Genomic DNA, 12,829 nt, shown 5'->3' on the forward strand with positions numbered 1-12,829 from the left:
TTGGGACCAGGGCAGAAGCAGTCAAGTCGCTCCCGACGACACGCCAGCCGATCCACAAGTGGCCGAAATTGCTCCCGATCAACCCTCGATAACTCAGTTTCCGACTGTGGCGACAAACGGAGACACTCCGGATTTGAAACCGCATTGTGACCTCACCAATGAAGCACCGACAACTCATCTGGTCCCCCGTTACGACGCGCACACTCCCCTCGCTATGGCGGAGCATACCTTTATGTCGGTGATGAGCGTACTGGACATGGACGAGGATGATGCGACAAATGACAGCGCGTGGATACCGACTGGAAGTTTCCCGACGACTCCTACTGCGTCAAGCCTCTCAAAGACACGGCTCCCGAAGAGTCATACGGGGTGCGTGGTATCTTTCGCGGGCTTGACACAGCCTGGGCAGTATCGTGCAGATGGAAGCTGCGCATGGATTGTGTGGCGCCTACCGGAGTGGAAATTGATGATTGCCGCGAACGCTTACCTCGCCGACACGACGAGCCCCCTTGCCCAGAGCGCCGGTATGACATACGGCGTGCTGGCGGCTTTACAACTCGGTGCCGACGACTTGGTCGCTGTTAGCAATTCAAGGCTGGCGTTGTTGCACTCGCTAGGGGCAGCTGACTCCGGGGCGATGACTCAACCGAGTTACCACGAGGAGGTCAAGGCCCGACTGTGATCTGTGAGATACATTCACGTCGCACAGAAATACAATGCTGCCGCGGACTCGCTAGCTTCTGAAGCGTTGGAATCTCAGACGTCGAAGGTGGTTTTGAGTGGCGATAGGAAGGCCACGCTCTGTGAGCTCAACCAACTCCAAGCTGTGATCTACAAAATTGATCCAGACGGGATATCCCCGCAGAACGTGCTTCCCGGTGATTCTTTTCGGTCCCAAGATTTCTCCAGCAGTAGTTCAAGGAGCATTGAGCCTACCATGGCCGCGCCGATAACTCGGTCACAAGCCAAGCTCAAGACGAAGCCACCGATCCGGACCGACAAGACATTGGAACCACTGCCGACGACTGGTGAATGCGAGTTTTGTGCAAACAGTGCAGGTTATCCAGAGAACGGACAGACCAACAGCACACCGAAATCTCGCGTCGACTGGGTCAGTCGTATCTGGCCGTACATGGAGCGGGGCAAGAGGCTGATGGAATCGAGGTCTCTGCGTACCAACCTCTGCGGTCTCAAAGCACCAATGCTGCACGTGGACTTTGCTGGAAGAGTGTCGTGGTCGTGCGCAACGCCTAGCCTCCGTCCGCGACAACTCAACCTCACGGTGAACTGCGCCTGGGGCAATGCAGCCCAGGAGTGCAGACGAAAATGGCTACTGCAGCTTTGCATGCTACATGAAGATCGAACGCGAATGATACGAATGGAGAATCCCGATTGGAACGAACTACAACTTCCCCCGACAACTCAAGGGCAGTGCTGGCGAAGACTTGGTGTGCTTGGAGCTCGGACGGAGGTGCGCTGACAACTGCCGATGACTTGAAGCGCCTGAAGCAGGATCTACGCTGGGTCAGACGCGCTACGGCAAGATGGTGGCTGAGAAGTTTTTCTGAGGACCGGATCGGCCGCAGGAACTTGCTGAAGCCTATGCGCAAGGAGCTACCGCAGTCTACGGCCTCACCAACCTCGTCCAGGTCATCACGCATCATGATGCTGATCATTGTATGGTTCCCGAGAACCGGGTGGTTGTACAGAATCAAGCCGAGCGGTCATGGAGTGTCGTGCCGTTGTCTACGAAGCAGAATCTGACGAAAGCGATGATGCCACCGCTGCTCAACTCAACAAAGGTCGTCGAACGGCGGCGAAGGCGGACAAGATGTCGGCACTATACCGGACGAGGTCGAAGACACTATGCGGCGGTCGCCAACCCGGCCCCGACGGCTCGGTGCGAACCCGAGTTATGGAACCAGGTAAGCCTACAGCAGCGAGCCACCGGCGCGACATTACGACAACGCAGACGCCTACCAAGCACGCAACCGGGGCAAACAATACCAGACGTCGTTAACAGCGAAAGGAAGCAGAAGCAGAACGCACCACGACGCTCGCCATCATGTGGTTCACATAGTGGTGGGGGCAGCTGTGGTGTAGTGATTTGGCGGTAAACGAGAATCGAGCTGACGACCAAGCTTCAGTGGCGACCCGAGTCGTCGGACATGTTCAGCAATGTTCGGCGGATGCTGATTGGCCATTCTGGACCGGTGCCGAAGACTCGTCGACACCCAAGTTCGAGACCCAGGACTTCAAGTACGATCCGAGCTTACAGCGAACTTTGACCCGAGATCCGCACTTAAGACGACCGTTCGAGCCCCGGCGACTGCTCCAAGTTTTCATCGTCCAATAGAGTCATCGAGAGGCCTCTTGGGGCGTCGAGGAGGCTCTGAAGGGTCGGTGGTTACTTGGGAAGATCCAAAACGGACGCGTTTATACTAGATATTTGTATTGAACCATAGGAAGGAGAAGATAGAACAGATATGCCCTTTGGGCAACAAGAACAAAACCGCTTTTCCTCCCAACCACTCAAGGAAGACGTCCGGGCTATCGGTGAGTTCCCGTAGCAATTGGATAAATCTGTTGGTAGGATTATGACTGTCGGTGGACGCGCCTGCTAGTATCGTAGCGTGCGTTTACCCGTGGTCAGGCCAAGAGTAGTGAAGAAGTGGCCGTGTATACGAAGGGCGAGTCATCGCCGAGTAGTGGAGGAGCGAGAGCGCACTCCATTTATCCTTCCCGCCGGAGTATAGCTCCGGTACCCTCGTATCAAGCCGTGACTGGCTGGGACCCTTCCTTCCTGAGGGCCTGCGAGGTTTATATTGCGTGTGAGAGCGTACCATCCTTTGCTCGTGGCTGGTGACGCTGGGTTTCCGTCAGTTGACTAAGCGGAAACACGGTGCACAGAGGAAACATCAACCCGGTGCAAGGGAAAGTTCCTGGGCCTTGAGGTTCTAACCCTAACAAGCCCATTGAGTCATCGGGACTTGGTGGGTGTTGTTGGTGGGGAAAGTGTGCTATTATATAATTTAGTGTGTGTTCCTACACGACACTAGACCTGACATAGCTAATGCTGTGAGGGAACTAAGTAAGTACTTGTCTTGCTACAATAAAAGTCACTGGAGAGCTGCTCAGCGGGTACTAAAGTACTGGAAAGAAACGTCGCAGTATGGCTTAATATATGATGGCAATAGGACTATTAAGCTTGAGCTATACACAGACGCGAGCTTCGCGAATGCACATGAGCAAAGGAAATCTATTACGGGTTATGTATCGCTACTCGCTGGTGCATGCATCATGTAAAGCAAGATTGTATAAGCCTCAACACAGCGGAGTCAGAACTAGTCGCAGCAAGTGAGGGCGTACGAGAAGCAATGTGGCTACGGCTACTATAAATGAGTTAGGATACGGACAAGTACTACCGACTCAGTGTTGGTGTGATAATACTGCCGCCATTAGTATTATTAAGAACCCCTGTAGTCATTCGTCCACAAAGCATATTGATATCAGGCATCTTTATGCTCGTGATAAACATGAAGAGGGAAGTATCACAGTAACGTACTGTAATATGAACGAAATGATAGCGGATGCACATACTAAGCCGCTCAGTCAGAACCAGTTTGAAAAGCTCCGAGACATGATGGGAGTTAAGGATTTGAGTGTCTCAAATTAACGATCAGACTCTAAATAGTATCAATATCAGGAACAAGATGATACAGAGCAAAATGTAACCAACAGTGTCAATAAAAGTGATTTTAGACCAAAAATAAGTCAAAAAGCTACATATAGACTATCACAAACGGAGATACAAATTGAGAACAGAGACACAAATTAAAGCCAAATTTACGGAGTGAGCAAAATTAAAGATCGAAAGGCATAATTAAGGCCTAAAACCCATGCTAATTGCCGCACCTAGCCCTATTTTAAGGACAGTGAACCGTTCGGGCTATCAACCCCGTACTCCGAGTGCTGTACACTCGATTTAAGCTAAATTTTATGCTAAGTGACTCCCTAATCTGTGCCATCGAAAAGTACTTTGGTCATAAGCCGGGTGGTCGCGAGTAGCAGGTAGATCTGACTTCCCCCCGACATTGTCCCCAGTTGGACGGTTGGCAGCCTGTCGGCGCAAAAAGCCGGGAGCAGTGTGCTCTCTGTGGCCTAGGCCAGGTCTTCCGGTCGTCAGGAGATGTCGGGTGGCTTACGGCCCCGTCCCGAAGGGTAGGCAAGCGGATGAGGGAGTGAGAGCCAAAAGCAAAAGGCGGAGAAGAATATGAGAAGGGGCTTCCGTAATATATAAGATAAAGTATGAACATCATGTTGGGCAGTTCTCAGTTAAGTTGGGTACCAGCGCTGCCTTGAATATACTATTTTAGGTCACCTGGATTTTAAATTTGGGCATGAGACAAAAAAGAATCTGAGAACGAAGTTGAAGTCGTTGAAGTCGAGGAAAGATCTTGAGTACATCGCTGTCATCTTTAGTGGGAGTGTTGCACCACAATATATAGGCATCTGTATACAGTATATTGAAGTTAAGTATAAAGGCAAAGAGGCAATCTTATTGGCTACTATGGAGCCAAGCACTGCACCTACGAGGGCCAACCATGTAGGAAAGACGGCAGCAAAGCTCAAGATACATAAAGCCGGGTGATGTTCATGAGGGAGATGGCTTTGTCGCCATCGTACTTCCAAAACTGACGGCAAAGAACAATTCAATACACAACATTTTACCATTGGTGAGCTCGCCGATAGCAGGTTTCAACGAACTGACAGGACGCCAGCCACTATCATAATATAGCGATCATGCAACGTTCTACTACGCATGGATTGAACCTATAGGTAGGCTTCACAGTGAAACGTTCGCTGCTAGAAACTTGAATATCAACGCAAATTATGATACTAAACTTTTCGTTTCGAGCGCTGTTGATGTTGTCCTCGGCGATGATGAAAAAGGTGAGGACTTTCTTCTCCCCTCTAAATCGATAAAATACTGTAGGATGTTCTATGCTCCAATACAATATAAAATACGGCAATATTTGTTATTGATTGTCAAAAAGTTGTAATATTTATTAGGGCTTGACAATCATCTCAATACAATAAAATACGGTATTGGCGGACCTCTGGCAACAACGTGTACCGGTAGCGTGTAGTGTCAGGGAATGTTATCGCCGTCGCCGCTGTTGCTACCGCTATTGTTTTCCTTCGTGTCGGATGGCCGGACAGCTAACGAGATCCTCGAGCTGGCTCAGCGTAGCGATGATACCGACGTGCTCTATGATGAGATTGCATGGGTCGCAACCTACAGTAGGAATGAAGAATCTTCACTGGAGATCAGCGTTGCGGTGTATGCCAGTTGCTTTGCCAAGAAGATGACGGACGGAGCCTGCGGCTATCCAACGAGCACATGCTGAAGTTTCGGATAAGACGACCTCTGACGATCGAGCCTCTCGCTGGTCACCCGCATGACACTTCGCGTGGACCAGGAGCGACCCAATCTGCTGGCAGCAACCCTACCTCTACCAGGTGTAGCGGGCAGCGTCCTTCTGCATAAGGTATTTTAAAAGAGCTTTTCCCAAAAGGAGTAGCGATTTGGCCCATCTGTCTCAAAAGGAGTCGTTGTTGCAAAACGAGTAGTTGGGGTGCACCACATACCATCCACATTCCTGATAAGCGGCGGGCGCAGCAAGCAGACCACGCAAGTGCACCACGCCTTCCCCAAGGACATTAAGCCGCTGGCTCTGCTGCCCCCCCCCCACAGGTGACAAGTCTCTGGCCAAGAGCTTGGCTGAGCTTACGGAGTACCTATTGTGGCTGCTTCGCGGCTCCCGCCTCCGCCAGAGGCTCCGACTCTCGTGCTGCTACGACCCGCGTACCCTGTAAAATGCGCTGCATGGATCAGAGTCACGATCTCCATTTTCGATCAAAGCGTTATTGTCGCTTTCCACGAAGTTCGATGTACGCCACTGGAACATCGGTACGGCGTTTGTTTCTGCAAATTGGCAACACTCACATTCAGCTTCGCTAAAGTCCTCATCTGCGCTGCTTGCCTCTATCGATGCGCTTAGAACGCCATTCGAGCTGGCAAGGTGACACGAAGCTCCATCACCTCCACATGACGCACATGCAGCAGCATCTAGTCTAGATCCAGAGTGGTTGCCCGCAATATCGCCCTGCATGTCAGCTCCGCTACCATTGTCTTCGCCAACCGAAGGAATGTATGTGCTCATGTTTGCATGAACTGTCCACACAGTTGGGCCGATCTCCTTCAAATACTCCACTACATCATCGCCGAAAGCAGTTTTCATCTTATCGAGAGCCTCAGCGTATTTTTTGTGGGTGTCAGCACCTTGAATTGCCCACACAGCGTTATCAAACGCCTGAACGCTCTTTTTGATTTTTTTGTGCAGGTTGCGGATGATGTGAAGTGTGCAATAACGCAGATTGACGAGCACACCGGTGCGCAAGAAAAACTTGGGTGCAGCTCCGATTATCTTGCCGCGGTCACAAAAAGTTGCACGTCCGGAAAGCTGAATCCCAGCGCAATGGCACTGCTCCAAAAACCATAGAATGTTCGCCTCATTTTCGACATTGACCAAAGCTGTAGCTAACGTAATATTCTTGTTGTTGCCGTCCCGGCCAAGAAGCGAAAGCACAACACCGTTGTACTTTGAATGCTTTGCGTGTGCACCATCAAATCCTAACAACGGCAACAGACCCGACTGGCACTGAACATTAGCACCAAGCGCGATAAACCCTCGAAGGAATCGTTGGTGTTGGTCCACCTCCAACTGGATCAATGTGCCCGGGTTCAAATCACGTATATCAGCCAACATGAACGGGAGACGACGAAATGACTCCTCCCATTTACCATCAGCAGAATCGACGATAGCGTCTTTAGCACGATATAACGTGATCTGCTGAACTGCATGTTGACTCCATCTCGAGATTGAAGCATCGCTACAAGTGCCTTGCCCTTAACCTTCCGGTCGCCCAACACCGCGGCACGAAGTGTGGCTAGTTTGGTGAGCTGGCGTTTGGTAACTTTGGCAGTTGACGTACACAAGTCGCTGTGCAAGTCGTTAATATACGAAACCCAGAAGAGCTGAGGCCCACCACGCTCTCTCTTCATCGAGACGCGAACCTCCCATCCACACACATCACCGGGAATACTCCTGTCGTCGACCGAGGAGATGACAGTTGTCTCTCCCTCGTCATTCGAGACGGCCCCTTTGGGCTTGGCTTTTTTGTCGTGGCTGCAAGTGTACGTCTTCATTGTTCCACTGCTTTTAACACAACAGCGTGTGTTGGCATTGTACGTGTAGTCCTGCATGAAATAGGTCGCGTCTGTGCCGGAGCTGAAGCGCATGCCCTCCTTCAATTCAGACGTGCCGTGTTCGGCGTTTAAGTCCATGAGCGCGCGAGCCGATGCCATTGCGATGGTGGGACGGGTCTAGAGTAGGAAGCTGGTTGTGATAGCACTACGAGAACGATGGAGAATGCCAGCTAAAACCCACGGCAATATCATACCGCAAATAGCACATTCTCTATCCTAAGATCGCCAAGAATGGTATGTGGTGCACCCCAACTACTCGTTTTGCAACAACGACTCCTTTTGAGACAGATGGGTCAAATCGCTACTCCTTTTGGGAAAAGCTCTATTTTAAAAATGGAAGTACATGACATGTATTGCAATTTGCCCAGTGCCTCTGTGTTCCGCTGTCTCGCGGTGCCTGCTTGGAGAATGTAACAGCTTCTCATCGTTGTGAGTTGGTCGAAGCTGCCAAACTACATGTAGACGACGTTCTGGCTGGGCTGCTTAACCTAGCTTTGAACGCCCGATGCCAAAGTTGTACCAGGTGCCAAGATCGACAGGCGAATCTGAAAGAGCTGAGACTTCCGAAAGATAACCTGCCTGCCTGTCCAACGGATAGAGGATCGTCTCGTTCTTGAGGAGCTTCGCGCAGTAGGAAGTCGTGCCTGTGGAGTTGGTCGTGATGTTCTGCGTCAGATCCGACCGACGAGACCGCTCTTCTCATACTGTTCCTCAGGTGAGTCTCTCCTCTGCTTCTCTTCGGGATTCGAATTGCATCACGAAGCTACCTTCTCAACACAGCGTTATATTATATTTACTTGTTCGTGGCACAATAAGGGACAGCTTGGCCGAGTGGTTAAGGCGATGGACTTGAAATCCATTGGGGTAACCCGCGTGAGTTCAAACCTCACAGCTGTCGATACTTTTGCGATTTGCTCGTCATAGACTTGACATCAACATTTCATCACAGAAATCGTTGATGAATGTCAACCAGGACAACAACAAAAGTAGATGGACAGACTCCAGAGTAAAAAACAAACTTGACGGTCACTGTTACTGCATGACTCCCCCACGTCCGCTACACCACGCCCGCCCGCCATCTACCTCATAACCTACCTGCCGTCGACGTCGACGCTTGACTGTTTCTGCTGGTTTCTCTCTCCTCCCCATCCGTATCGCTGCGCTCATATCAATAAATTAAACAACTCACCGTCGCCTCCCTCCCGTGCCGCTTGATCCGTTTGCTGTCCTTGGACGAAGTGCGCGTGCTCGAAAGTCCTCCGGTGCGTATCACTTTATCTACAGAATGGCGTGAAGACTCACGCGCTGCTCGTCGTCAAGTGATACGCGGTGGGCCAGCACCACGTCTTCCGATCGCTCGGCCTCGGGCACGTACGCGGGCGTAGACGACGACCGGCGGTAGAAGGCGTTCGGGTCGCTAACGCGCGACACCTTGCCGGAGTATCGAGGCTGGTGGCTGCCGTACATGAGGTTGGTGTCGCTACGGCGCGAGCTGGCGATATAGCTGTGGCGGAGGTGCGGGTCGCTGCGGGGATCGCTGCGGCGAGCACCGGCAGAGCTGCGGCGAAGGTACGGGGCCATGTCGCTCGGACGCAGCTGGTTCAGGTCGCTCGAGCGAACAGTCGATGAGCCGCTGCCGTACGAGCCGTTCTCGCCGAAGGAGCCGTGCGAGCCACGCGAGCCGCGCGCGGCGGCAGCGGCGCCGTAGGCCTGGAAGAATTTTTGCATCTCGAAGCTCAAGCGGCCGTCAGTGCCTCCGCTCGAGCGCGGAGTGGACGACGCCGTCAGCGTGTTGCCCACACCGCTCTGGTAGAACTTGTCCATGTCTCCCAGGTCGATGACCGAGCGCACACTGGAGGCAGTGGTCGTCTGCGAAGCGTACGAGAAGTTGGACGCAATGGAGCGCGGCGACGAGAGGCCACCCGAGGACGCGTAGCTGTTGGAGCGGCGACGAATCGGGCCCGAGGAGCGGCGCGACGACGACACGCCCTCAGGCGGCAGTTCACCGGCAATGTCGGAGGCCTCGCCGTTGACGTTCGAGGACGAAGCGCCGAGGTTTTGGCTGCTGCGGCGGGACGACTCCGGGCGCTCCATGTGACGGGAACGGTTCGAAGACATGGACGATCGGGGCACGTAGTCCATGTACGCGGCAAGTCGGTCCTCCTCGTCCTCCTCAGTGAACGAACCCTGCACCTCACGACGGCCGACCAGCGTGCTGGCGTCCGCCTCGATGAAGTCGAAGTACTGCGTCTTCTGGATCCAGCCCTCGGGGATAGCGTCCAGGCCGTCTTGTGCAGCAAAGCACGCGCCGATGAACATGGCGCGCCGACACGTTCGGCCACCTCCGATGATGTTTTCGCGCACGGCCGTAGGGTAGTCGTTAAGCACAAACAGCGGCTGGAGCACCGCGTGGAACCCACCGGGAAGCGAGCCACGGTTGCCAAACTTTTGAATGGCCTCGTAGCTGGGCAGCTGCGACTTGGTGAAGGCCTTAAAGATGACCTTGCGCTGCTTGACGCTGAGTCGCTCCGTGCGGATGCTCATACGCATGGCCTGCAGCACGGAGGCGCCGAGAATCACCTGTTCCAGAACAAAGGCCGCTACTAGAGCAGCATCGCGGACGCGAGTGCCCACGTAGAAAACCTTGACCAGCTCGTCCACCTTGGTGAAGAGCTGGTTGGTGCCGGCGTACAACGCCACAACGATGGGAATCAACGACAGCACGTCGATGGAGCGGCACTTGACGGCACAGTGCGGCCAGCCCTTGCCGGAGTGCACGCGCTTGATGAACGCCCTGGACGACGCACTCAGCAGTCGGTGGTCGTTCTTAAACCCCCAGTACGCGTCCTTGGCCAGCTGCGAGCCGTGAATGTGGCCCCGGCGAGCGATGCACTGCAGCAGAATGCGGGCCTCGAAGCCCGTGGACGACTCCATCCTGGTGCGGCTGCCCTTCTTGTCGCTGCCGTCGGACGTATCGTACAGGCCACAGAAGGCCGGGTCGAAGTCCAGTCTCAGCAGGTTCGGGATGGTCTTCTCTGGGTGTGAGACGCCGTTCAGGGACGTCGAGGCCGCGTCGGCCACGAAGCCGCCGATAAGCGCGGCCAAGGCTCGTCGTCGGGCCGCAGCACTCAGGGGCAGGTCCAGCGTGGCACTGGGCAGCGGCCGCTCCACGGCCTGCACGAACTCGGGGGTCGTGGCCGTGAACCGGTAGAAGCGCTTCTTGTTGTACTCGAACTTGGTCTCCTTCTCCACCTTTTCAATGTATCGGTGGGACATCAGGCCTTGGCCCTTGCGGACGGCCTCGGCGACGCTCTTGGCCTCCATCTGCTCGAGCATCCAGTCGACGGCCTCCATGCCGGTGAAGCAGTCCCTGTACTTCTTGAAGATGTGGCGGCGGCGGTCGCCCGTGGCCACGTTCTGCTTCATGCGCGCGGCCAGACGCAGCAGCGCCTCCTCCTGCTCGGCCTCTTGGTCTCCGTTGGCGGCCGAGGACTCGGGCACGCGCTCCACGGCCGTGGGCATGGAGAACTGCATGGCTGGCATGAGCTAACGTACGTAGAGAGAGCTCTCTACGTTGGTTGACACGCGAACCGGTTCGAGCCGACTGGGAGGGTCGACTGAGCCGTCCGAAGTGGAAATGCACGCGCCTCGGCCGCGCGAAACGAGCGAGTTCGGTCGAGAAGGCGACAGGCGGGCGAGTCTCTGCGCCCGACGCTGCAAAGAGGAGAGTGGGGGCGGGCGACGCGATCGCGGAAGAGCAGAGCAGCGCCGTCCAGTTGTGCGGATAAGGGCTCGGCCGGCACATGGCCCGCTTGAGGCACTGCGCCGAAAGCCGAGTGCCTAAACAGATCGTCCGGCCGTCAACGGCAGCTCACTTGGATCCATTAAAAGGACTGGCTCTTCTGGACCGACTCGTTTTTGACTCGTTACGTAATGGACACAGAAAGTCTCCGCTAATGGAGCGTCAACCTGCAGGGCCGGCCGAGCCACAGCGGAGCGGAGCCACGGCCGCCCCTTCGCCAAGGCTGCACGCAGCCTTGCCGAATGCAGTGAACTTGGGCCGGCCGCGTGACGCAGTAACGGAGACCGCCGCCGACGCAGTGGCCATTGTGTCTGCAGCGTGAAGGTTGCTGTCGCCGCGGTGGATAGGCACCCGAAGTGCTGCGGCCCGCGACGCTCTCTTGCCTGTGACTCGTTGCGAGGTACATGTAGCTTTGTACCGGAGAAAGACGAGCCCGCGCGGCTTCAACGTGCCTCAATGTGGCGCTTGCCGCTTTCCACCAGTCCAGACGGACACTCTTGGTCACAGCTCTGTGTGGGTGGCCTCGGGCCGCAAGTGAGTGCCTTTCACCCGAGTGGCCGGCGCCGGTCCGACTCGAAATGAGCGCGCGGAAGCAATCGGGCTGCGGCTCCCGAACAGCGCGAAATGAGATGGCCGGCCACACTGCAAGCGTAAGATGGCTGCGCTCGAGCAACAAGATCGGTTCACGCCGGACTTGTCTTGAGATGTTGAGATTTCCAGCATGGTAGGGATGTAGGATGGATGCAGGCATGGGTACTGTAAATAATATGCAATCCCCGCTTCGCCTTTTGGCAATCGCGAGTCTATCCACTTGGACTTCTTGTCCTGCGCACTCACGATCCCTCTCGTGTCTGCTACGTTGCTTCGCGCGGTTTTCTCGGCCGTGTTTGGCCCGCCGCCGAATGAGTTAGCACCCGCTGGTCTAATAGAGTGTGGCCGTTGCGGGCCACTGCTGTTGAGCTGACAATTGGCAGAGTTGACGGACTGTCGAGCTGACGGGTTTGTTACGGTACATACACCCACATCCTGTTGCATCGATCGCCGCGTGCAGTCACAGTGACCCATGCATCGGTCAGATGCGCTTTGATCTGATCCACAACACCCCATGCTTGTCGAGACATCGACCATGGTCCCACCTCGTCGGCGATGGCACGACCTCCTCTGTAAGTAAACTTCAACAAGGGCAACAGCTTAGTCGAGTCTCGACAAGCGCGTCTGTGTGTACCGGTATATTATTCAGCAATTACGACGGTGAAAGAGTGGCGTCCGCCTTGTCAGGCTGCTGTGAAGCGGTAGAACCGCTTGGGGTCGTTGTCGAACTCGGCGGGGCCGTCGACCTGCTCGAGGAGCCCTCGGCCGAGCAGCGTCTGGCATTTGCGCACAGCTTCGCCGGCATCTCTCGCCCGCTTGCGCTCAGCATCCAATCGACTGCTTCGTGGCCGGTGAAGCAGGTGAAGCACTTGGGGAACTTCTTGATGGGACTGCGGTACCGAGTGCCCGTCGTCAAGCTCTCCTGCATCCTCGCGCAGAGTGCCGCTGGACCGAGTTCCTTCTCCTCCGTCGGCTTGGCCACGAGGTCCGCAGCCGACGTCTTGGAGCGCTGCGAGCCCATTCTACTCTCACTTACGAGCAGCTTTCGCTTCAACGGATCGCGAAGTGAAGCGAGCAGCGACGTGATGCTGTGCGTGACGAGT

At 54.8% G+C, this 12,829-nt stretch overlaps 4 protein-coding genes and 1 non-coding gene across 5 annotated transcripts; 2 read left to right on the forward strand and 3 right to left on the reverse strand.

The window, feature by feature from the left end:
* Positions 1 to 256: 256 nt before the first annotated feature.
* On the forward strand, positions 257 to 682 carry PHYSODRAFT_474301 (hypothetical protein; the record flags this gene model as incomplete). The annotated part of the gene is made up of 1 exon (XM_009516226.1): positions 257 to 682. One exon carries the CDS (start codon positions 257 to 259, stop codon positions 680 to 682), a length of 426 nt encoding a protein of 141 aa, XP_009514521.1.
* A 5,379-nt stretch (positions 683 to 6,061) lies between these two features.
* On the reverse strand, positions 6,062 to 7,432 carry PHYSODRAFT_321079 (hypothetical protein; the record flags this gene model as incomplete). Its single annotated transcript, XM_009516227.1, has 2 exons — positions 6,062 to 6,133; positions 6,869 to 7,432. The coding sequence occupies 2 exons, from the start codon at positions 7,430 to 7,432 to the stop codon at positions 6,062 to 6,064; spliced, it is 636 nt and encodes a 211-aa protein (XP_009514522.1).
* Positions 7,433 to 8,150: 718 nt separating this feature from the next.
* PHYSODRAFT_t5 lies at positions 8,151 to 8,231 on the forward strand. The gene has a single exon. It is a non-coding gene; the product is annotated as a tRNA-Ser (tRNA).
* Positions 8,232 to 8,491: 260 nt separating this feature from the next.
* On the reverse strand, positions 8,492 to 10,867 carry PHYSODRAFT_553868 (hypothetical protein; the record flags this gene model as incomplete). Its single annotated transcript, XM_009516228.1, has 1 exon — positions 8,492 to 10,867. The coding sequence occupies one exon, from the start codon at positions 10,865 to 10,867 to the stop codon at positions 8,612 to 8,614; it is 2,256 nt and encodes a 751-aa protein (XP_009514523.1). The 3' UTR covers positions 8,492 to 8,611.
* A 1,511-nt stretch (positions 10,868 to 12,378) lies between these two features.
* PHYSODRAFT_321081 (hypothetical protein) lies at positions 12,379 to 12,747 on the reverse strand (the record flags this gene model as incomplete). The annotated part of the gene is made up of 1 exon (XM_009516229.1): positions 12,379 to 12,747. One exon carries the CDS (start codon positions 12,745 to 12,747, stop codon positions 12,379 to 12,381), a length of 369 nt encoding a protein of 122 aa, XP_009514524.1.
* Positions 12,748 to 12,829: the final 82 nt, after the last annotated feature.

The sequence above is a fragment of the Phytophthora sojae genome (assembly GCF_000149755.1).
Source record: "Phytophthora sojae unplaced genomic scaffold PHYSOscaffold_1, whole genome shotgun sequence".
NCBI classification, from domain to species: Eukaryota; Oomycota; class Peronosporomycetes; order Peronosporales; family Peronosporaceae; genus Phytophthora; species Phytophthora sojae.